General features: G+C 41.3%; 1 protein-coding gene across 1 annotated transcript; it reads right to left on the bottom strand.

Moving 5' to 3' along the window:
* Positions 1–4,056: 4,056 nt before the first annotated feature.
* tmem240a (transmembrane protein 240a) lies at positions 4,057–20,450 on the bottom strand. The gene is made up of 4 exons (XM_029621984.2): positions 19,927–20,450; positions 19,407–19,513; positions 14,334–14,542; positions 4,057–4,568 (listed from the first exon to the last, which is right to left on the bottom strand). Exons 1-4 carry the CDS (start codon positions 19,981–19,983, stop codon positions 4,414–4,416), a joined length of 528 nt encoding a protein of 175 aa, XP_029477844.1. The 5' UTR covers positions 19,984–20,450; the 3' UTR covers positions 4,057–4,413.
* Positions 20,451–23,648: the final 3,198 nt, after the last annotated feature.

Below are 23,648 nucleotides of genomic sequence, written 5' to 3'. Positions count from 1 at the left end.
ATTGGCAAATTCGCCACTGGCGCCCTGTGCTCTTCACAGATGAAAGCAGGTTAACACTGAGCACATGTGACAGAGTCTGGAGACGCTGCGGAGAATGTCCTGCTGCCTGCAACATCCTCCAGCATGACCGGTTTGGCGGTGGGTCAGTCATGGTGTGGGGTGGCATTTCTTTGGGGGGCCGCACAGCCCTCCATGTGCTCGCCAGAGGTAGCCTGACTGCCATTAGGTACCGAGATGAGATCCTCAGACCCCCTGTGAGACCATATGCTGGTGCGGTTGGCCCTGGGTTCCTCTTAATGCAAGACAATGCTAGACCTCATGTGGCTGGAGTGTGTCAGCAGTTCCTGCAAGAGGAAGGCATTGATGCTATGGACTGGCCCGCCCGTTCCCCAGACCTGAATCCAATTGAGCACATCTGGGACATCATGTCTCGCTCCATCCACCAACACCACATTGCACCACAGACTGTCCAGGAGTTGGCGGATGCTTTAGTCCAGGTCTGGGAGGAGATCCCTCAGGAGACCATCCGCCACCTCATCAGGAACATGCCCAGGAGTTGTAGGGAGGTCATACAGGCACGTGGAGGCCACACACACTACTGAGCCTCATTTTGACTTGTTTTAAGGACATTACATCAAAGTTAGATCAGCCTGTAGTGTGGTTTTCCACTTTTATTTTGAGTGTGACTCCAAATCCAGACCTCCATGGGTTGATAAAATTGATTTCCATTGATAATGTTTGTGTGATTTTGTTGTCAGCACATTCAACTATGTAAAGAAAAAAGTATTTAATAAGAATATTTCATTCATTCAGATCTAGGATGTGTTATTTTAGTGTTCCCTTTTTTTCAGCAGTGTATTTATTACAACAAGATTTCTCAAGTAAGCCCACGCCTTCCAATCTGAGTTCTGGATTTACTTTGTGATCATTCCCAAAATTAAGATGACTTTTCATAAGTGTAGTTAGACCACTGGGAACGGCTTTGATCACAGAAATAAACTCTCTGAAAGGTATTGGAAACTCTTTCAATGTTATAAATTGTTCATATGTGAGAATATTACCCTTGTTGTCGAAAATATCAAGAACAAAGTCAATATTTCTCTCATGCCAGCTGGGGTAGAACAATGACTTATTCCTTACAGTTATGTCTGAATTATTCCACAAAAGAGCTTTATGAGGGGAAAAATTGTGCAGGAAACAAGTTGACTTGTTGTAGATAAAAGGCTGTGTGATGACGTATTGCATATAAAAATTAATTTTGCAGTTACATTTCTATGTACCGAATAAAAAACACAATTTAAATGTGTTTCCATTGCATTTCATTCTACTGATGGTTTTCTCACAAAAACAATTGTGTTATATAGGAAGTGTGCTCACTCTGGTATTGTTGGCATGTGCGCTCTAGCCAACAGCTCGCTGATACAGTGCGGGAATATTTACATGTATAGATTATTATGGACAAAAGAGCGAGATTATTTTTATTTGTCAAAAGGCAGTCAAGCATCGATGATCATGTCACCAGAATAAGACACTTGATATTTATTGGAAAGCAGCATAAAACTCATCACCTTGCACTTTTACCACCCTGTGAAGTTCATCATCACTAATTTCATCTGTAGCCTAATAAACTGCAAGCTTTCCTGACGAGTCGTAGTGACAGGATCACACAACATGTCATCACGTGGCTCCAAATTCACTTCGATTTAATGATTATCATATCAATATCCGCGCATAAAAGCGCTTCCACCACCATTTCTCGCATAATACATTTTACCAACGTATTTTGTTTTGTCGACATCACAAGGTAGGATTAAAATGAAGAAAAACGGTGATTTTCAAAACCTGCAACAACTTTCTAGCTAGAGGGAGGGTAATTTTCTTGCTCCCCACATCCTAGTGTTTGCAAAATCACTGTTTTTAAAATGTTTTAAAACTTTTGATGATGTCATCAGGTAGAACTTGTTCACTTTATTTTTTTTCTATAAAACTTAGAAATGCTGTTGTATCAAGTTGGCTGGATGTATTTGGGTGGTGAACCATTCTTGATACACACAGGAAACTGTTGAGCGTGAAAAACCCAGCAGATTTGCAGTTCTTGACACAAACAGGTGTGCCTGGCACATACTACCATAACCCATTTGAAAGGCAATTAAATCTTTCATCTTGCCCATTCACCCTCTGAATTGCACACATACACAATCCATGTTTCAATTGTCTCAAGGCTTAAATATCCTTCTTTAATTAACCTGTCTCCTCCCCTTCAACTACTCTGATTGAAGTGGTTTTAACATCAATAAGGGCTCATAACTTTCATAGATTCACTGGTCAGTCTATCATGGAAAGAGCAGTATGCTCAGTGTATGTGAACAATAAGCAATCATAATAAATGCATGCATTGTTTATGATACAGTTATAATAAACAATTCTTACAAATGTACCTTGTTTATATCCTATCCTAGTTAACAGGGATGGGTGAAGGGATGGATGCTGAATAGTAAGGTTCCTGGGAATGCTTTTTCCCCATACATACACTCCCCTATGTAATTATTTAGTGAAGCTTTACATTTTGCTGAATTGTCTCTATACTCAGGATTTTGGATTGATCAAATGTTTTATATGAGGCACCAATACAGTATGTCACCTTTTATTTGAGGGTATTTTTATAAATATCATTTACTGTTTAGAAAACATTTTATGTATCTAGTTCCACCATTTGAAGGTGTCATAAGTATTTTTGATAAATTCACTTATAGTGTATTACATTTAGTCAAAAGTTACAGAGGTGTAAATTTCATACCCCCCCAAAAATGCTAACCTCCCTTGTTATTGGTAATGATGCAAGGTTAACATGTTTCGGGGACATGATCTTTGTGCATCTGTAACTTTCTCACTCATCACTATTCATGATTCATTCATGATTATTCGTAATGAATGTAGAAGTGTTCAGAAACATATTCTATTTTAATTTACAATAAAAGTTACTCCAAAACGACACAATACATTATTTACCATTCATTTCTATTGGGCACATCATAATCCAAAACACAACCAAAACAAAATGCAAATGCATCCAACAAGTTTGTAGAGTCACAACCTTGATTTATTCATTGTATGCTAGGAATATGAGACCAAGTACTAAACTTTTGACTAAATTGAACTAAGGGAATTGTCCAAATACTTATGACACCTTCAAATGGGGGATACAGATACCAGATACATTAAGTGGTTGAGTTTATAAACGGTAAAACATGTGTATGAAAATACCCTCAAATAAAAGATGTCATTCTGTACTGTCACCTCATATAAAACATTTGATCTCAAATTCAAAATGCTGGAGTATAGAACCAATTTAAAAGATTTAACTTCACTACTAAATAATTGTGTATGGAAGCGTATCTATTGAACAGTATATCTGCTGATGTTGAGGCAATGACACATTCAAACATTAGGGGTCACTGTTGTTTTTCAATGGCACTTTTAATAAAACAGACATTTTATCCTCACAACAGCAATGTCTGGACAGAGAGGGGAGGGGGACTAGGTGAAGGTTCCCGCTGCTGCTAGGCTGGTTGCTCCTGATAAGTATGAGGCAATTGGATGTAGCAAATTGGGAAGTGCTATTGGACACAGTATTGGGAAGACAAGGGAAGCACTGAACTGTCTCTCCGTCTTATCTGGGCTGGCATCAATTTATTTTCTACCTTCTCATAAATAATAACACAGCGCAGAGAACCCTGACCACAAACATATGCTCCCCTCCCCTTCTTATATTTACATGTAAATTAATACATTCATTTAATTCACAAAGTAACAAAGCTAATTAATCTGTGTTTTTAGCAGAAATCACACTCTTCAAACCCAGATGGCTGTCATCCTCATCTTCCCTACCCTCCGTTTATCCTCCCATACAGTCCATCAGCTCTACTCGTAACACTTGACTCATCACACTCACAAACAAACCCCCCCCATACCCTGTGTTCCCACTTCCCCATATTTATTAGTATTTACAGAAGCAGCAATCTAATCTTCCCATCACAAAATCTTGAAAAACACCCCTTTCCATTTACCTCCCTCCCACTTTAGAGAAAGACCCTCCCCATAGAGAAAAACCCACACTGTGGCACCCCATTCGTACTCCCCCCACTTTCTGGACACTGCCCGTATCGTACCCATGCCAAGTTTCAACAATGAACACAGAAAATGTGGACATAGACAAGATTTCAGTAGCGACTATCTTCTTCTTCTGCTCGAGTTTGGATTGGTTGGTGCTGACTTGTGTCAGGGTTGTCATAAGAAAGTCTCAGTGACAGGGGTGTTATGAACAGTGAGAGGGCAGTCTTCCAGGGTCTCTGAGGCAGCAGTTGGCCATGGGGCAGTTTGGGGGGGCTGGGATGGGGGATTCTTGTTTTAGAGTCAGAGGTGGCGTGGGCTGGGGTGGCCGTTGTGGTAGAGCTTCTGCTTGATGTGGACCATGTTGCCACTGGAGTCCTCCAGCTGTCTGAGCTGGGCTCGTCGACGCAGATCTCGAAGGTTGCAGAATGAGGGGAGCCATGACCAAGAAGGGGTGTCTGGTGGACAAGAGGAGAGAGGGAGGTTGTTATAGGAGGGTAGAAACTAGAGAAGAAAGATAAATGATTAGAACATTTATCTCATTGTGGGGTTAATAAGAGAATGGTAGTGCATTTGGTTAGGTATATTAGATGCCCAATACTGTATTCCAAAACATGCTTGATGCTCCCACCAACCTAATTGTTGGTAGTACAATACATCAATCCTACATACTCATGTGTTGCCCATGTAACCGGTGTAAAATAGCTAGCTAGTTAGCAATGCGCACTAGTAGCGTTTCAATTGGTGTTGTCGCTCGCTCTGAGACCTTGAAGGAGTTGTTTCCCTTACACTAGCTCTTTTGTGGAGAGCTAGGTAACGATGCCTTGAGCGTTATGGTTGTCGATGTGTGCAGAGGGTCCCTGGTTCAAGCTCAAAATGAGACGGTTGCAATACTGTTACACCCACACATTCATATGCCAAATATAAAATGTTACATTACTATTCTGCCCTACCAAGCAAAAAGGCAGTAGCTGCTCATTTGGTCTAAAAGGAGTTAATGTCATTTTTGCTACATTAAATACATGCTTAATCACGTGGACAAGTATCCTGCCTCTATTGTGTTGTGTTTTGGAGAAAATAGGGGTCATGTTAGCAGTAACTGCATAAGGTTACTGTGAAACCAAGGTAAATAAAAGCCATTTTTCTCAGTTCCATGCTATGAGCAGTTACTCCTTTTTTGCCTGGTATGGCAGTATTACCCATACTGTATGTGGTATGTACACTATATATACAAGTATGTGGACACCCCTTCAAATAATGGATTTGGCTATTTCAGCTACACCCGTTGCTGACAGGTGTATAAAATCGAGGACACAGCCATGCAATCTCCATAGAGAAACACTGTCAGTAGAACGGCCTTACAGAAGAGCTCAGTGACTTTCAACGTGGCACAATGTTAGAATGCCAACTTTCCAACAGGTCATTTCGTCAAATTTCTGCCCTGCTAGAGCTGCCCCAGTCAACTGTAAGTGTATAGGAAATCACATTGCAAACTATCACCCTTAAGGAAATCATGAATGTCTCGGATATATTGGAATTAGTGGATATATGAAGGCTTAAATACCCTGAACCAGTGAGATATACATGGCGGAAGCTTTCAAGCTAGTCATCTTGATTACTTTCTTATGTCATTCTCTCTGGCACCAAAAGTTAAAGAAATGTTGATGGGGACAGAATGCAGTCGGATCATAATTGGCATATATAGTACTCTTACAGAATATCCACGTGTATGGAATATGGGGAAAAATGCACCAAATTAATTTTCAATCTTCCACATAGAAATAACAAAAAAATGTATTGAAACCTGTTACAAATGATGGAGTCACGCATGATTCACTGAATTATATTTTGAAAGAGGAAGTAAAGTACTTTAAGAATATGTTTTCGGCCTCCCGGGTGGCACAGGGGTTAAGGGTGCTGTACTGCAGCGCCAGCTGTGCCACCAGAGACCCTGTGTTCGCGCCCAGGCTCTGTCGTAACCGGCCGCGACCGGGAGGGCCGTGGGGTTACGCACAATTGGCATAGCGTCGTTAGGGAGGGTTTGGCCGGTAGGGATATCCTTGCCTCATCGTGCACCAGCGGCTCCTGTGGCGGGCCGGGCGCAGTGCACGCTAACCAAGATGCCAGGTGTACGGTGTTTCCTCTGACACATTGGTGCGGCTGGCTTCTGGGTTGGATGCGCGCTGTGTTAAGAAGTAGTGCGGCTTGGTTGGGTTGTGTATCGGAGGATGCATGACCTTCAACCTTCGTCTCTCCCAAGCCCGTACGGGAGTTGTAGCGATGAGACAAGATAGTAGCTACTAACAACAATTGGATACCATTGTTTCCTACCATAACTTTCCTATTAATAATGTAAAATTAACATCTGTACAGAAAGACTCACGTGAAGGCCAAATTGCAGAGGAGGAACTTCTTGATGCAATTAAAGTCCAGGAAAACTCCAGGGCTGGATGGCATACCAGGGGAAGTATACAAAAAAAAAGGTATCATATTTTAACCACTCCTATATAAATGGTAGATTATCAGACACGCAACAAGAAGGTCTGATTTCATTATTACTGAAATAGGATCCAAGTGTTATATATAAAGATCCAGCCCATAAAAAAATTGGAGGCCTCTTACACTTCAGTGTTGTGATGCTTGGCGCATAGAATTAAAAGGGTATTGTCAGATATTATTCATCCTAATCTGACAGGTTTTTTACATGGACGATATATTGGAGATAATGTAAGACAAGTACTGGAAACAATAGAATACTATTACATATCGGGGAAACCAGGCCTGGTTTTCATAGCTGAATTTGAAAAGGCTTTTGATAAAGTACGACTGGATAAATGTATAGAATATTTCAATTTTGAAGAATCTCTTATAAAATGGGTTAAAGTTATGTTTAAAATTGTAAATAATGGCTACATATCAGAAAGTCAACTGTCAAGAGGAAGAAAACAAGGTTGTCCACTATCGGGATATCTATTTAATATTATTATGTTAAAATGAGATCCAACAATAGTATTAGGGGTTAGAAACCCATGGATTAAAAACAAAAGTGTCATTGTACGCTGATGATTCATGTTTTCTTTTAAAACCACAATTAGAATCCCTCCACAGCCTCATAAAGGATCTAAGTACTTTTGCTAACCTCTCTGGATTAAAAACAAATTATGATAAGTGTACTACAGTCGGAAGTTTACATACACTTAGGTTGTAGTCATTAAAACTTGTTTTTCAACCACTCCACAAATGTATTGCTGACAACCTATAGTTATGCAAGTCGGTTAGGACCTCTACTTTGTGCATGACACAGGTAATTTTCCCAACAATTGTTTACAGGCAGATTATTTCACTTATAATTCATTGTATCACAATTCTAGTGGGTCAGAAGTTTACATACACTAAGTTATACTGTGCCTTAAAACAGCTTGGTAAATTCCAGAAAATGATGCCATGGCTTTCATAGCTTCTGATAGGCTAATTGACATAATTTGAGTCAATTGGAGGTATACCTGTGGATGTATTTCAAGTCCTACCTTCAAACTCAGTGCCTCTTTGCTTGACATGGGAAAATCAAAAGAAATCAGCCAAGACCTCAGGAAAAATTGTTGACCTCCACAAGTCTGGTTCATCCTTGGGAGTAATTTACAAACACCTGAAGGTACCACATTTATCTGTACAAACAATAGTAGGCACGTATAAACACCATGGGACCACGCATCCCTCGTATCGCTCAGGAAGGAGACATGTTCTGTCTCCTAGAGATGAACGTACTTTGGGGCGAAAAGTGCAAATCAATCTCAGAACAACAGCAAAGGACCTTGGAAAGATGCTGGAGGAAACAGGTACAAAAGTATCTATATCCACAGTAAAAACGAGTCCTATGTCGACATAACCTGAAAGGCTGCTCAGCACGGAAGAAGCCACTGCTCCAAAGCCGGCATAAAAAAGCCAGACTACGGTTTGCAACTGCACATGGGGACAAAGATCGTAGTTTTTAGAGAAATGTCCTCTGGTCTGATGAAACAAAAATAGAACTGTTTGGCCATAATGACCATCGTTATGTTTGGAGGAAAAAGGGGAAAGCTTGCAAGCCGAAGAACACCATCCCAACTGTGAAGCACGGGGGTGGCAGCATCATGTTGTGGGGGTGCTTTGCTGCAGGAGGGACTGGTGCACTTCACAAAATAGATGGCATCATGAGGAAAGAAAATTATGTGGAGATATTGAAACAACATTTAAAGACATCAGTCAGGAAGTTAAAGTTTGGTCGCAAATGGGTCTTCCAAATGGACATTGACCCCAAGCATACTTCCAAAGTTATGGCAAAATGGCTTAAGGACAACAAAGTCAAGGTATTGGAGTGGCCATAACAAATCCCTGACCTCAATCCTATATAAAATTTGTGGGCAGAACTGAAAAAGCATGTGTGAGCAAGGAGGCCTACAGACCTGACTCAGTTACACCAGCTCTGTCTCGAGGAATGGGCCAAAATTCACCCAACTTATTGTGGGAAGGTTGTGGAAGGCTACCCAAAACGTGTGACCAAAGTTAAACAATTTAAAGGCAATGCTACCAAATACTAATTGAGTGTATGTAAACTTCTGACCCACTGGGAATGTGATGAAAGAAATAAAAGCTGAAATCAATAATTCTCTCTACTATTATTATGACATTTCACATTCTTAAAATAAAGTGGTGATCCTAACTGACCTAAGACAGGGAATGTTTACTCGGATTAAATGTCAGGAATTGTGAAAAACGGAGTTTAAATGTATTTGGCTAAGGTGTGTGTAAACTTCCGATGAACCAGACTTGTGGAGGTCTACAATTTCTGTCTGTAAAGAACTATTGGAAAAATTACTTGTGTCACGCACAAAGTAGATGTCCTAACTGACTTGACAAAACTATAGTTTGTTACCAAGAAATGTGTGGAGTGATTGAAAACTAGTTTTAATGACTCCAACCTAAGTGTATGTAAACTTCCGACTTCAACTGTATGTATATATGTGTATATGTATGACTGTTTATGTGTGTGTGTGTATATATATATATTCAGTATATATATTACATTGATGGAAGCAACAATCTATCCCCAATATTAAAGCTGATCCACCCCCTAACAAAATGAGAGAGAAAAACGAAAGAAAAAAAGCTGTAAGTACTGTTATTGTGAAGTGGAAACATCTAGAAGCAAGAACAGCTCAGCCTCGGGCTGGCAGGCCACACTGGCTCACAGAATGGTCTGAAGCACGTAGCGCCCCCTCCATAAATGGTCTGTCCTTGGTTGCAACACTCACTACCGAGTTACAAATTTCCTCTGGAAGCAACGTCAGCACAAGAACTGTTCGTCAGGAGCTTCATGGAATAGATTTCCATGGCCGAGCAGCCTAACACAGGCCAAATATCACCATGCGCAATGCCAAGCGTTGGCTGGAGTGAAGTAAAGCTCGCCGCCATTGGACACAGTGGAAAAGGGTTCTTTGGAGTGATGAATCAAGCTTCACCATCTGGCAGTCCGACAGACGAATCTGGGTTTGGCAGATGCCAGGAGAATGTTACCTGCCCCAATTCATAGTGCCAACTGTAAAGTTTGGTAGAGGAGGAATAATGGTCTGGGGCTGTTTTTCATGGTTCGGGCTAGGCCCCTTAGTTCCAGTGAAGGGAAATCTAAACGCTACAGCATATAATGACATTCTGTACGATTCTGGGCTTCCAACTTTGTGGCAACAGTTTGGGGTAGACTCTTTGGTGTGGAAGAACTTGACTGGCCTGCACAGAGCCCTGACCTCAACCACATCAACCACACCATATTAATGCCTATGATTTTGGAATGAGACGTTCGACGAGTAGTGTCCACATACTTTTGGCCATGTTTGTGTATGTTTCAGTTTCTATATCCTGATATGCATGATTAAATAGCGATTTTTTTAAAAATGATTTAGGATTTCTTTCACCAAGTATATGAGTGTGAGGTAGAATTTGTAGAAATGGAAGTGCAGGAATTTGTCTCTGTCAGGCTTAGTTGGCGAGGTGAGTCACGCTGAGACGGCAGAGAAAGAAGACGGAAATCCCAAGGCAGCACACCCACTAGCACATGGCCCTGCTAGAGGCAGGGGAGAGGGGGGAGTACGGGGAGGCAGGTGGTGGGAAGTGGGGGTCGCTGGCCGGGAGGGAGGAGTGAGTTATTTATAGCTGTGAATGGGTATGCAATCCACAAGGACAGTTCAGAAGGGTATCCAAAGGAAAAGAGAGAACGATACAGGTTCTTCTCATTTGAATAAAAGGATGGAGAGATGGAGATGGAGTCAGGGGAAAAATGTAAATGGTAATATGATGCGGAAAATGGGGTGGGGGTAGAAATGTTAAGGTCTTTTTACGGAGGGAGGGAAGGGGGGTCATTGTTATCCAAATCATAATTTACCTCTTTTGTTATCATATTTTCTTTCCTTATTTTGTTAAATAAAATGTCTTTCCACTGATGGTTTCATCACTGATGGTGCCAAAGAATATGAATCAGTTATTCATGAGAAATAGACAGTAAGGTCACCAAAAGGATGCCTTTTAAAGAAAATGGATATAAGGAGATTCAATAACTGAATGGAGAGCAGGAGACTCGGGGTCTACAGATGGAATTAGAAAAAGCTAAAGGTCTGTGTCAGTGTGGTGTGCATGTTCCTACCTCACCCGCCATTCCAGCTGCTCTCACTCTATTTATAGATCCCTAGGAGAGAGCAATGGTGTGTGTGTGTGTGGGGGGTGACAGTATGTCCACACCCCCCTACCTTCCCGCTTCATCAGCCTCACCTTCACTCCCCAGCTAAACAAATCTGACCCACAATCAATGTCACAGCCAAACACACCAGTGAAGGGGCAATTCCCTCCATTCACAAGGATTCCAGCACAAGAAAAGCCTTGAGCCACCCCTCTACCTTGAGGGAAACATTTGAATGTAAAATCTGGGTGGATTTTTTTTATGTGGATGTTATGCACTGAATATCAGATGGGTTGATTCTGTGCTGCAAATATGAAGCAGTTTTATCTTGACTAACACTTATAGAATCACAGAATCTAAGTCTGGCAATATTTGTATGCTTCACATTTCCAAATTCTTGTTTATTATAAATAAATAATAAGACGCATCAAAAGAGTACGGCATCCCTACTTTTTAATGTAGTCTTTTCAAGACATCAAATAATAGGGTTATTGTGTGGTGGTTTCATATTAATCAGAGGTGATTAATTGGCCATCTCTTACTTTTACAGTGCCTTGCAAAAAGTATTCATCCCCCTTGGCGTTTTTCCTATTTTTGTTGCATTACAACCTGTAATTTAAATGTATTTTTATTTGGATTTCATGTAATGGACACAAACAAAATAGTCCAAATTGGTGAAATGAAATTTTTAAAATAACTTGATTCAAAGAATTCTAAAAAATTAAAAACGGAAGTGGGGCGTGCATATGCATTCACAACCTTTGCTATGAAGCCCCTAAATAAGATCTGGTGCAACCAATTACCTTCAGAAGTCACATAATTAGTTAAATAAAGTCCACCTGTGTACAATCTAAGTGTCACATGATCTGTCACATGATATTATTATACATAAACCTGTTCTGAAAGGCCCCAGAGTCTGCACCACCGCTAAGCAAGGGGCACCACCAAGCAAGCGGCACCATGAAGACCAAGGAGCGCTCCAAACAAGTCAGAGAAAAAGTTGTGGAGAAGTACAGATCAGGGTCGGGTTATAAAAAAAATCTGAAATTTTGAACATCCCACGGAGCACCATTACATCCATATTAAAACATTTAAAGAATATGGCACCACAACAAACCTGCCAAGAGAGGGCCGACCACCAAAATTAAACGGACCAGGCAAGGAGGGCATTCATCCGAGAGGCAACAAAGAGACCAAAGATAACCCTGAAGGAGCTGCAAAGCTCCACAGCGGAGATTGGAGAATCTGTCCATAGGACCACTTTAAGCACTCCACAGAGCTGGGCTTTATGCTAGAGTGGCCAGAAAAAAAGCCATTGCTTAAAGAAAAAAATAAGCAAACCCATTTGGTGTTCGCCAAAAGCCATGTGGGAGACTCCCCAAACATATGGAAGAAGGTACTCTGGTTAGATGAGACTAAATTTGAGCTTTTTGGCCATCAAGGAAAATGCCTGGCGCAAACCCAACACTTCTCATCACCCAGAGAACACCATCCCCACAGTGAAGCATGGTGGTGGCAGCATCAAGATGTGGGTATGTTTTTCATCTGCAGGGACTGCGAAACTGGTCAGAATTGAAGGAACGATGGATGGCGCTAAATACAGGGAAATTCTTGAGGGAAACCTGTTTGTCTTCAAGAGATTTGAGACTGGGACGGAGGTTCACCTTCCAGCAGGACAATGACCCTAAGCATACTGCTAAAGCAACACTCGAGTGGTTTAAGGGGAAACATTTAAATGTCTTGGAAGGGCCTAGTCAAATCCCAGACCTCAATCCAGTTGAGAATCTGTGGTGTGACTTAAAGATTGCTGTACACCAGCGGAACCCATCCAACTTGAAGGAGCTGGAGCAGTTTTGCCTTGAAGAATGGGCAAAAATCCCAGTGGCTAGATGTGCAAGCATATAGAGCCATACCCCAAGAGACTTGCAGCTGTAATTGCTGCAAAAGCTGTTTCTACAAAAGATTGACTTTGGGGGGGATGAATAGTTATGCATGCTCAAGTTTTCTGTTTTTTTGTCTTGTTTCTTGTTTGTTTCACAATAAAAAATATTTTGCATCTTCAAGGTGGTAGACATGTTGGGTAAATTATACAAAGCCCCAAAAAATCCATTTTAATTCCAGGTTGTAAGCCAACACAATAGGAAAAATGCCAAGGGGGTGAATACTTTTGCAAGCCACTGTATACTCACTAGACATTATGCCCCTCTATTTTCTGACCGTAATAGCAATTGAAATATCCAGGTCACATCACCTACTTCAGCAATGTCTTATATCTAAAGGATCCAGGCCAGCTATAAAATATAGACCTGTTTTGACATTGAGAGCTGCACAAGATAATGTGTAGCTGAAGCAATTGGATTATTCCAACACATTATAAGAACACTCCATTGGGCAAACATTGGTTGAATCCACAATGTTTCCTTGTCATTTCAACCAAAAATGATGACGTTCAATCAATGTGGAAAACTGATTGGATTTGGAAAAAGTCATCAACGTAAGAGAATTTAGTCTTTTTTTCACTGAACTTTTAACCTAAATCCAGTGACATGGTGAAAAAATGTTTTCACCTTAGTTGACAACTCAACCAAATGTAAATCAAAACTAGACGTTGAGCTGACGTCTGTGCCCAGTGGGACTGGACAAGTTATTGAATCAGGAGAAGAAGTATGGACAAGAAGTCCTCTAATATGTAATATGTTCACATTGGCATACACACCAGTGAGGTCTGGCTTGCTAGGCTAACATTGGTAAGAATTGAGACAGTTAATAATTGTATGTCTTCCTGGTGTACAGACACATGCCCTCTGTGCTACGGGTAAGGAATCTTTGTTTCAGTGAATCAGTATGTACTGAACAGCATAATTAACGTTACAGTTTCACTATGCCTACTTTACACACATAACTATCCCCCTCAACGGACACAAAGTCATCTTTTTCCAAATTCCTTCTCCCAGTTATACAGTAGTAATTACCTGTATAATGTCTTCATTCTAATTCATGACCATAACACACTGTATACAGTACTGTACAGTAAATATCCTGTGAGACAATACATTTTGTCTGGAATATACTTTTTCCCTATGAATGCTTCTTTGAGTAAACAACTGAGCCCTTATGTCCTCAAGTTCTGTAAAGTTTCCCATAACCATCACTTATAGCCAGGTGTGTTGCGCCCACCCAAGAAAGCCTGGTTTCAATTGGTTTCAATGAATGGTACAGTGGTCAATAGCAGCCTGTATGTCAATTCTGGGCATTTGCACACCCACGTTACATCCCCAAGAAAATATGTAGGAGAAACACTGATCAATATGGCAGTCGAAATATTAACACATACACCACTTCACTCAACATCTCTCTTTTCGCAGACGTGGGAATCAACCAAACAATACGTCTGTCATCAGATGATTGAGAAAGGTTTTTCTCATTCTGCTGCACATTTTGTCAACCTTATTGACGTTCCAATCAGTGCATATAGAACTTTTCCCAGTCAAACAGACTAAGTCTCTGGTTGACTCACCATAGTAGCGACTGGCTCTCCATGCCCTGACAGCACAGTGCAGCACTCCGTCTAGCCACAGCAGGAGCCAGCTGATACAGAATCCCAGCAGCAGCCCCAGCATCAGGTCCATCTCCTGCTTGGTCACGCTGTCACTCACAAAGTAGTTCTCCGACGAGTCCACCAGAGAATGGTCCCCATTGTACGGGATCACGTAGTGGACACGATGCCTGGAAGAGACAAAGCCGGAGGTTAGAAAGTGTTAGTGGTGGAGGGAAGAACAAGGAAAAGAGGGGATAGGGCAAGGGAGGACAAATTAGGGGGTGTAGGTGATGAAATTGAATTCTCAACACTGATTTGGTACAAATGGGAGAATGCAAAGGCATGGAATACATGCTGAATTTACACAGTACAGTGCTGGTGAATAATAATTTCCAGAAAGGTGTGTAAGCCTGTCTTCTGTAAATGATTACCATTACTTTTGTCACAGAGTGTTCTCCAAGCCTAACATAACGATCTACCTAACATGCCCCTCAAAGGTACATCTCATAAAATGACAACCTGAGGTTTACAAGCAGTAAAGGAATGACAGTGGATGTGGCCTCAGGCCTGACTAGGTGTGTATCATCGCCAGGATGACGCCTCAACACCACATGCACTAAAAGTAGGCTTTCAAGATCAGGTGGCCTCTCATCTGACTGTCTATTCCATGAAATGTTTATACTGAGAGGATAAACATCTTAGGTAAAATTAGTAACTCTTATTGAAGAGCATTTTCAGGTCCCTAAAAGACAAAGTGGCTGTGTGCCAAATGGCACCCTTTTCCCTACATAGTGCACTACTTTTGACCAGAGCCTGGAAGCAGACACTGTGTCACTCGCTTTCAATTGGCTTAATTAAAGGCAATGACAATCAGTGTTGTATGCAATTGTTGGGATCTAGTTTAGGACTATATGTACTGTATTTCCCCAGGAGCAGGAAGGTAACAAGCACAAGTATGAAAATATATAATTAATTCAAAGCTAGGAATATTGTGAGCATTGCACATTGAATATTGAGTATAAGAGGTTTTATCAATATTTTAAAATGACTTAAAATAAACCACAAAAAAATGCTGCTATGATAGACAGCGATAATGTTCACTGAAAAAAATATTAACGCAACATGCAATAATTTCAACAATTTTACTGATTTACAGTTCATATAAGGAAATCAGTCAATTTAAATTAATTAATTAGGCCCTAATCTATGGATTTCACATGACTGGGCAGGGGCGCAGCCATGCCTGGGAGGGCATAGGCCCACCCACTTGGGAGCCAGGCCCAGCCAATCAGAATACATTTTTCCCCGAAAGGGCTTAATTACAGACAGAAATACTCCTTAATTTCATCATCTGTCCTGGTGGCTGGTCTCAGACAATCCCGCAGGTGAAGAAGCCAGATGTGGAGGTCCTGGGCTGGCGTGGTTACATGTGGTCTGTGGTTGTGAGGCCAGGTGGAAGTACTGCCAAATTCTCTAAAACAACATTGGAGGTGGCTTATGGTAGAGAAATTAACATTCAATTCTCTGTGAACAGCTCTGGTAGGCATTCTTGCAGTCAGCATGCCAATTGCACACTCCCTCAAAACTTGAGCCATCTGTGGCATTGTGTTGTGCGACAAAACTGCACATTTTAGAGTGGCCTTTTATTGTCCCCATCACAAAGTAATCCGTGTCTTGACATCCCTATCAGGTGGATGGATTATCTTTGCAAAGGAGGAATGCTCACTGACAGAGATGTAAACTAATTTGTGCACAAATTTTGAGTAAAACGTTTTTTTTTGTGAGATCTTTTATTTCAGCACTTCCATGTTGCGTTTATAATTTTGTATAATTAAAAAAAAAATGTTGGTCTAAAGGCATACAGGCCTAATATAGCACATTACTGAACATTAACTATGAGGAAATCTTGAAATGAGAGGGAGTGAGAGAGAGGCCCTCTCAAAAGTTTGGCCAATATTATTGTATGATGATCTTAGTAACACTTCATGACCCATTACTAATCTTACTAACACTTCATGACCCATTTCTCAGGTTGTTAGACTGTAGGCAGTCAAAACAAAGGAGCAGTATTCATACAGGGCCAAGAGCAGATTTTCTTCTCTTCTGTGAATGTTAGTTAAGTGAACAATTTGTTTCAGATTCTGCACTGAACAACAATGACCCAACACGTACATAAAGCTACAATATATACAGTGCCTTGCAAAAGTATTCACCCCCTTGGCGTTTTGTTGCATTAGAACCTGTAATTTAAATGTATTTTTTTTGGATTTCATGTAATGGACATACACAAAATAGTCCAAATTGGTGAAATGAAATTTTAAAAATAACTTGTTTCAATAAATAAATAAATAAATGGAAAAGTGGTGCGTGCGTATGTATTCACACCCTTTGCTATGAAGCAGCTAAATAAGATCTGGTGCAACCAATTACCTTCAGAAGTCACTTAATTAGTTAAATAAAGTCCACCTGTGTGCAATCTAAGTGTCACATGATCTGTCACATGATCTCAGTATATATACACCTATTCTGAAAGGCCCCAGAGTCTGCAACAACACTAAGCAAGCGGCACCACGAAGACCAAGGAGCTCTCCAAACAGGTCAGAGACAAAGTTGTGGAGAAGTACAGATCAGGGTTGGGTTATAAAAAAATATCATAAACTTTGAACATCCCACGGAGAACCATTAAATCCATTATTTAAAAAATAGAAAGAATATGGCACCACAACAAACCTGCCAAGAGAGGGCCGCCCACCAAAACTCACAGCCCAGGCAAGGAGGGCATTAATCAGAGAGGCAACAAAGAGACCAAAGATACTCCACAGCGGTGATTGGAGTATCTGTCCATAGGACCACTTTAAGCCGTATACTCCACAGAGCTGGGCTTTAAGGAAGAGTGGCCAGAAAAAAGCCATTGCTTAATGAAAAAAATAGGCAAACCCATTTGGTGTTTGCCAAAAGCCATGTGGGAGACTCCCCAAACATATGGAAGAAAGTACTCTGGTTAGATGAGACTAAATTTGAACTTTTTAGCCATCAAGGAAAATGCTATGTCTGGTGCAAACCCAACACCTCTCATCACCCTGAGAACACCATGCCCATAGTAAAGCATGGTGGTGGCAGCATTATGCTGTGGGTATGTTTTAAATCTTCAGGGACAAGGAAACTGGTCAGAATTGAAGAAATTATGGATGGCGCTAAATACAGGGAATTCCTGAGAGAAACATGTTTCAGTCTTCAAGAGATTTGAGACTGGGACGGAGGTTCACCTTCCAGCAGGACAATGACCCTAAGCATACTGCTAAAGCAACACTTGAGTGGTTTAAGGGGAAACATTTAAATGTCTTGGAAGGGCCTAGTCAAAGCCCAGACCTCAGTCCAATTGAGAATATGTGGTGTGACTTAAAGATTGCGGAACCCCTCCAACTTGTAGGAGCTGGAGTAGTTTGGCCTTGAAGAATGGGAAAAAATCCCAGTGGCTAGATGTGCCAAGCATATAGAGACATACCCCAATAGACTTGCAACTGTAATTGCTGCAAAAGGTGGTTCTACAAAGTATTGACTTTGGGTGGTGGTGGTGGTGGTGGTGGTGGGGGGGGTGAATAGTTATGCATGCTCAAGTTTTCTGTTTTTTTTTGTCTTGTTTCTTGTTTGTTTCACAATAAAAATGTTTGCATCTTCAAAGTGGTAGGCATGTTGTGTAAGTCAAATGATACAACCTCCCCCCCCAAAAAATAAATTTTAATTCCAGGTTGTAAGGCAACAAAATAGGAAAAATGCCAAGGGGGGTGAATACTTTCGCAAGCCACTGTAGTTGTTCAGACTCAGGCCTAAACTTGCCTTTATCCATGGCTTAATATTCTAATGAATTACAGTACCAGTCAAAAGTTTGAACACACCTACTCATTCAAGGGTTTTTCTTTATTTTTTCTATTTTCAAAATTGTAGAATAATAGTGAAGACATCAAAACTATGAAATAACACATGGAATCATGTAGTAACCAAAAAAGTGTTAAACAAATATTTTTGCCTTTGCCTTGATGACAGCTTTACACACTCTTGGCATAGGAACTTACTTTGTTAAGGTCATAAGACTGAAAATGAACTAATTCAACAACCCCATGTCACTAACAAATACAGTCATGGTTGGTTACGCTACAATTTGTGACTTAGTGGGGGCATTCAATTTAAGTATACCTTACTAAAAATAAATGCACGTTTTATTGTATTTCTCATAGTACTGCTCACTTCAGCTATTTAAGTTTCTTAACATTTATTTTAGGTGATCGTTTTCCTCAAAATATTTGAGTAGAACTTGAATTTAGAAAGATTTTGCAGTGTTGCAAGGAGTCTCTACCAGCAATTGTGAAAATGTGAGGCCACATATAACTTTTACAGGTCTAATCACAACAGCAATATGATACCTGGCCTAATCACCATTCAACTATAGTTATTTTATGTTTCATTCCATTTTCAGCCTTCATAACATGGGTTATCAATAATAGATCACTATATTATAATTCTCACAACTGATTCAATATAGGTAGGCCTAATGTCCTCTCTCCAAAAACATTTCCTCCTAAAAATATGGTAATATTGCAAATGCAAAACAGCACGAGAACGATCATTGAGAGCTGTCTTCGTTTAAAATGATTCCTTAGCCCATTCCTCATAAATCATAACATACTTTATTTATGGCTCAACCACCTTCGTATGCAGTAAAAGACAAATCACTGAATATAGGCTTGAAAACACCGTCACAACCTAGGCATCACAAACATGAGGCTGTAGCCTACCATCAGACACACATATACCTCGAATAAAACCACAGTCGACATCAATTAGGCACATTTTCAAGAGATTATGCATGGAGCAGGTTGGGATGCTTATTAAAACCAACAGTTCAGCAGGAGAAATCATTCGAGAGGCCTATTGAGGGATTATGATTAGACGAGAAAAATAGCAGCCTTCTTGACTCTGTTAGGCGACCCTTTCATTGCAGATGCAGCACATTGTATCTATCCAAATGAATCAATGTTTAATACTGTTTTTTACCTTCCACAGTTGCAATGACAGACGCGGTCTTCCCCTCGTAAATGCGGTAAGATGTAGTTGTGAAAGCGATCCAGTAGTGCGTTCATGTCCATTAAACAGGCTATCGCCTGCAAAAGAACCAAAAGAGTCAACTGGGACACAATAACTATTCCCAACACAGCAGCACCATTATATGACTTGCATTAAGCTAAAGTCCATATAAGAGAAAATAGAAAAATCCATTTGGAAACCCACCTTGCAATCATTTGCGAGGGAAAACTCCCTCGCTCTTATTAAATGGTATTTATATGATTTATTCATGATAGCCATGTAATTGTTGGCAGACTATGTGTAGCCTATTTCCTCAAGTCTATATGCATTTAACCAGAATTATTTTCAGTGTCCTTATATAAAATGTGCTATGTAGTTGTAATATCTAGCCTATAACTACATTATATAGGCTACACAAGTAAAAACATATATATCATTGCTGTAGGCGTTAAACACACATGCGGGGTGCAATAAAAAGTGGATCTCTTACCATTACAACTGAAGCGCCAAGAATCATAAAAATCATGGTGGTTGTGATCATATGCATCAAAACTTCCAAACTCGCCGCTGTTCTCTAGCCTTCTCTACCCGCCGCACTGCAAACGCTGGGCTTTAGGCGCTCTGTCCCGGGAGGAGACGGTCATTGAGGCGCCCTTACTGCACCTGACTCTCCGTCCCTCCAAACTCGCCAGGTTGGAGTGCAATTAACCAGTGCACAGGGGATGAGATCGCCCAGTCTCCCTCAGTACCCCATTTGACACACGCACTCACGGTCTTCACAGTCTACACCCCATCCAGTGATGCGTCGATTCGATGACGCGAACCGGGTCGTGGACTGGTCGGTGCCGCGGTTGCTGTGGCGGGAACGGCGAAAATAGGGTGCTGGTGGAGAGGGTGTCCTAGCCTGACTACAAATGCAATGATGTTCTTTTCCCGGAAGGCCAGGTACCGTTCTCATTCAAAAAAAATCTCAGCAAACAGGAGAAAGGGTGATCCGGTCACCTCATGGGGATGTCCCTGGCTACTGTCCCCCCCCCCCCCCTCCCTCCCACCACCACCACCTTTCGTCCAAGACAGCAGGTTATTCCCGTCTGTCTTATCAATTAGTTAATTTATTAATTATCGATACATACGGTTCTCAGTCGATGGGAGCATTTAATTAATCTATCACTCAGATTATTCATTTTTATTGCGATTGCGCGTTTTGGGCTACAGTCGTTGTCTTCTACCATGGAAATGGCTTGATAACATCGATGTCAAGCCAAATCGAGATGTAGATCAAGTCGGAACCAGACCCACCCTACCCTCAGTCCAGTAAAGATCAGGCAACGGCAGCTGCATCAACGCCCGGGGCCAGACACGCATGATTATCCCATCTTGTTTTAGCTATCGCAGTCAGGAGCATCCACCACCATCCCTTTGCGAGCGTGTGTGTGTGTGTGTGTGTGTGAGAGAGAGAGAGAGAGAGAGGGGGGGGGGGGGAGAGAATGACGGAAGGATGGACAGAAGGGAGGAAGGGAGGAAGGAAGGAAGGAAGGAAGGAAGGAAGGAAGGAAGGAAGGAAGGAAGGAAGGAAGGAAGGAAGGAAGGAAGGAAGGAAGGAAGGAAGGAAGGAAGGAAGGAGAGAAAGAGGGAGATTCTGTGCCCCCTATTGCATTCAAGCAAATAATTCCAAGAATATTCGCGATGATTTAACCTCTATACCGTTCCTCCAGAGGCGTCACCAGCTTTACTGATCACCCCCTCCCCTTCGATCTACCACGGTCTCTCTAGTCTCTACCCCCTCCATCGGGTGCAGTTCATTTTCGGATTCTACGCCATTACGCCGGGCTGAATTTCTGGCTGGCACTGTATGCTATGGTACATTATTGGACTCTACGCATATATACTCGTATTGTATTAGCCATTCACTAGATCTATTGATGTATTAGTGGAAATCAATACGAATTGCATTTCCTAATAGCAAAGGCTGTTGTGGATGAGCGTACTTTCCCCGTTAAAAGCAAGACAGATGTCCTTAAAATAACTCTCATTCACTTCCCAGGAGCTCCATTCATTCAGACCCAACCGAAATCCACTAAATGTGTAACACAACCCGAGGACAAATGTCACAATATTTAGGCTAAATCCCAAATGTCTTTAGCACTACTTAGCAGGCTACTTTTATAGCGTAAACGTCAAAGCAATTGAAAATCAAACACGGCTACCCATTGTTCGATTCTGGACAAAATCTCAAGGACGTCCCGTTACCTGTTAGAAGATCAACTTTATTTACACAAAGTAGAAACACTCACATTTGAGCTTCAATAGTCATAGCTGTACGTTCTTCAACGATCAAAATTAGCCATGAGGCTAGTCTCATACTGAACTTGGATATTAGCCTGCCACTCTCCCTTTGTGTTGTGCTACTAGGCTGCTATCAGTTCAGGACCATGGAGAGCACCATTATTAACGGGTTTCTCCCAACACAGTTCGGGACCATGGAAATCGATGCTGCCAATGGCTTTCTCCCTCTTTGTCTCTAAATACTATGTACTAGTCTTTGAATATATTTACTTTATTTATCATGTTGTTCTACCATGGCAACAAAAATGAATAATAGCCTATGTATTTCAAAAGAAAAACCCAATTCAAGACTTTTCCTCAATGATATGCAATGCCACCTCTAGTCTTTTGGTGGCCCTAAGCGTGATTCGGGCGAGGCTCCTGACCTCGCGGGCAAAACGTTTCAGCAATTATTCACATTTTGCCATGGGGCAGAGAACATTTTGTACTTTTAAAGCTATTTTCCTGCAATTCTACACATTTTGCCAGGGGGTGGTGGGAAACTCTTGCAGTTTAAGGTCTAGAAAGCTGGCTAAACTATCTTACTTAGAAATAAAAAAAAATGTTTAGCTGACATAGGCTATTTGAGTAACTGACATAAGAGGTAACTGTTGATGCACTACCAAATTTCTAAATTCCACTTTGTGCATTTTAATTTTCTAACTCTCAGCAGTAAGTTGATATCTCGATTGAGTTTCTAATATTTTTATTTAACCTTTATTTAACTAGGCAAGTCAGTTAAGAACACATTCTCATTTACAATGATGGCCTAGGAACAGTGGGTTAACTGCCTTGTTCAGGGGCAGAAAGACAGATTTTTACCTTGGCAGCTCGGGGACTCGACTTAGAAACCTTTTAGTTTCTGGCCCAACGCTCTAACCACTAGGCTACCTGCAGAAAAGTGACCAAAAGTATGTGGATACCTGCTCGTCGAACATCCCATTCCAAAGTCATAGGCATTAATATGGAGTTGGTCCCCCCTCACTCTTCCAGGAAGGCTTTCCACTAAATGTTGGAACATTGCTATTTCCCTTCACTGGAACTAAGGGGCCTAGCCCAAACCAGAAAACCATCCCCAGATCATTATTCTTCCTCCACCAAATATTACAGTTGGCACTGTGCATTGGGGCAGGTAACTTTCTCCTGGCATCTGCCAAACCCAGATTTGTCTGTTGACTGTCAGATGGTGAAGCGTGATTCATCACTCCAGAGAAAGCATTTCCACTGCTCCAGAGTCCAATGGCGGCAAGCTTTACACCACTCCAGCTGACGCTTGGCATTGCGCATGGTGAGCTTAGGCTTGCGTGCGGCTGTTCGGCCATGGAAACCCATATCATGAAGCTCCCGACAAACAGTTGTTGTGTTGACGTTGCTTCCAGAGGCAGTTTGGAATTCGGTAGTGAGTATTGCAACGAGGACAGATTATTTTTACGTGCTAAAGCATGTGCTTCAGCAGTCCTGTTCAGTGAGCTTGTGCGGCCTACCACTTCGTGACTGAACCATTGTTGCTCCTAGATGTTTCCACTTCACAATAACAGCACTGACAGTTGACCATCGCAGTTATAGCAGGGCAAAGATTTGATGAACTGACTTGATGGAAAGGTGGAATTCTATAAGGGTGTCGAGTTGAAAGTGAGCTCTTCATTAAGGCCATTCTTCTGCCAATGTTTATCTATGGAGATTGCATGGCGGTATGCTTGATTTTACACACCTGTCAGCAACAACTGTGTCTGAAATAGTCGAATCCACTAATATGAAGGGATGTCCACATACTTTTGTATATATATATATATATACACAGTGCATTCAGATAGTATTCAGACCCCTTCACTTTTTCTCCTTTTTGTTACGTTACAGCCTTATTCTAACATTTATTAAACACACATT

This window comes from Oncorhynchus nerka, linkage group LG20 (genome assembly GCF_034236695.1).
Source record: "Oncorhynchus nerka isolate Pitt River linkage group LG20, Oner_Uvic_2.0, whole genome shotgun sequence".
Taxonomy (NCBI): Eukaryota; Metazoa; Chordata; class Actinopteri; order Salmoniformes; family Salmonidae; genus Oncorhynchus; species Oncorhynchus nerka.
This window is presented reverse-complemented; position numbering and strand designations above follow the sequence as displayed.

Bases quoted from the DNA above. Each gene is read 5' to 3' on its own strand.
- tmem240a (XM_029621984.2), bottom strand. From the start codon at position 19,983: ATGCATATGATCACAACCACCATGATTTTTATGATTCTTGGCGCTTCA. The intron at 14,543-19,406 runs GTAAAAAACAGT...TGTCTCTTCCAG, and splicing joins TGTCATTGCAACTGTGGAAG to GCATCGTGTCCACTACGTGA. The intron at 4,569-14,333 runs GTGAGTCAACCA...CTTGTCCACCAG, and splicing joins GAGAGCCAGTCGCTACTATG to ACACCCCTTCTTGGTCATGG.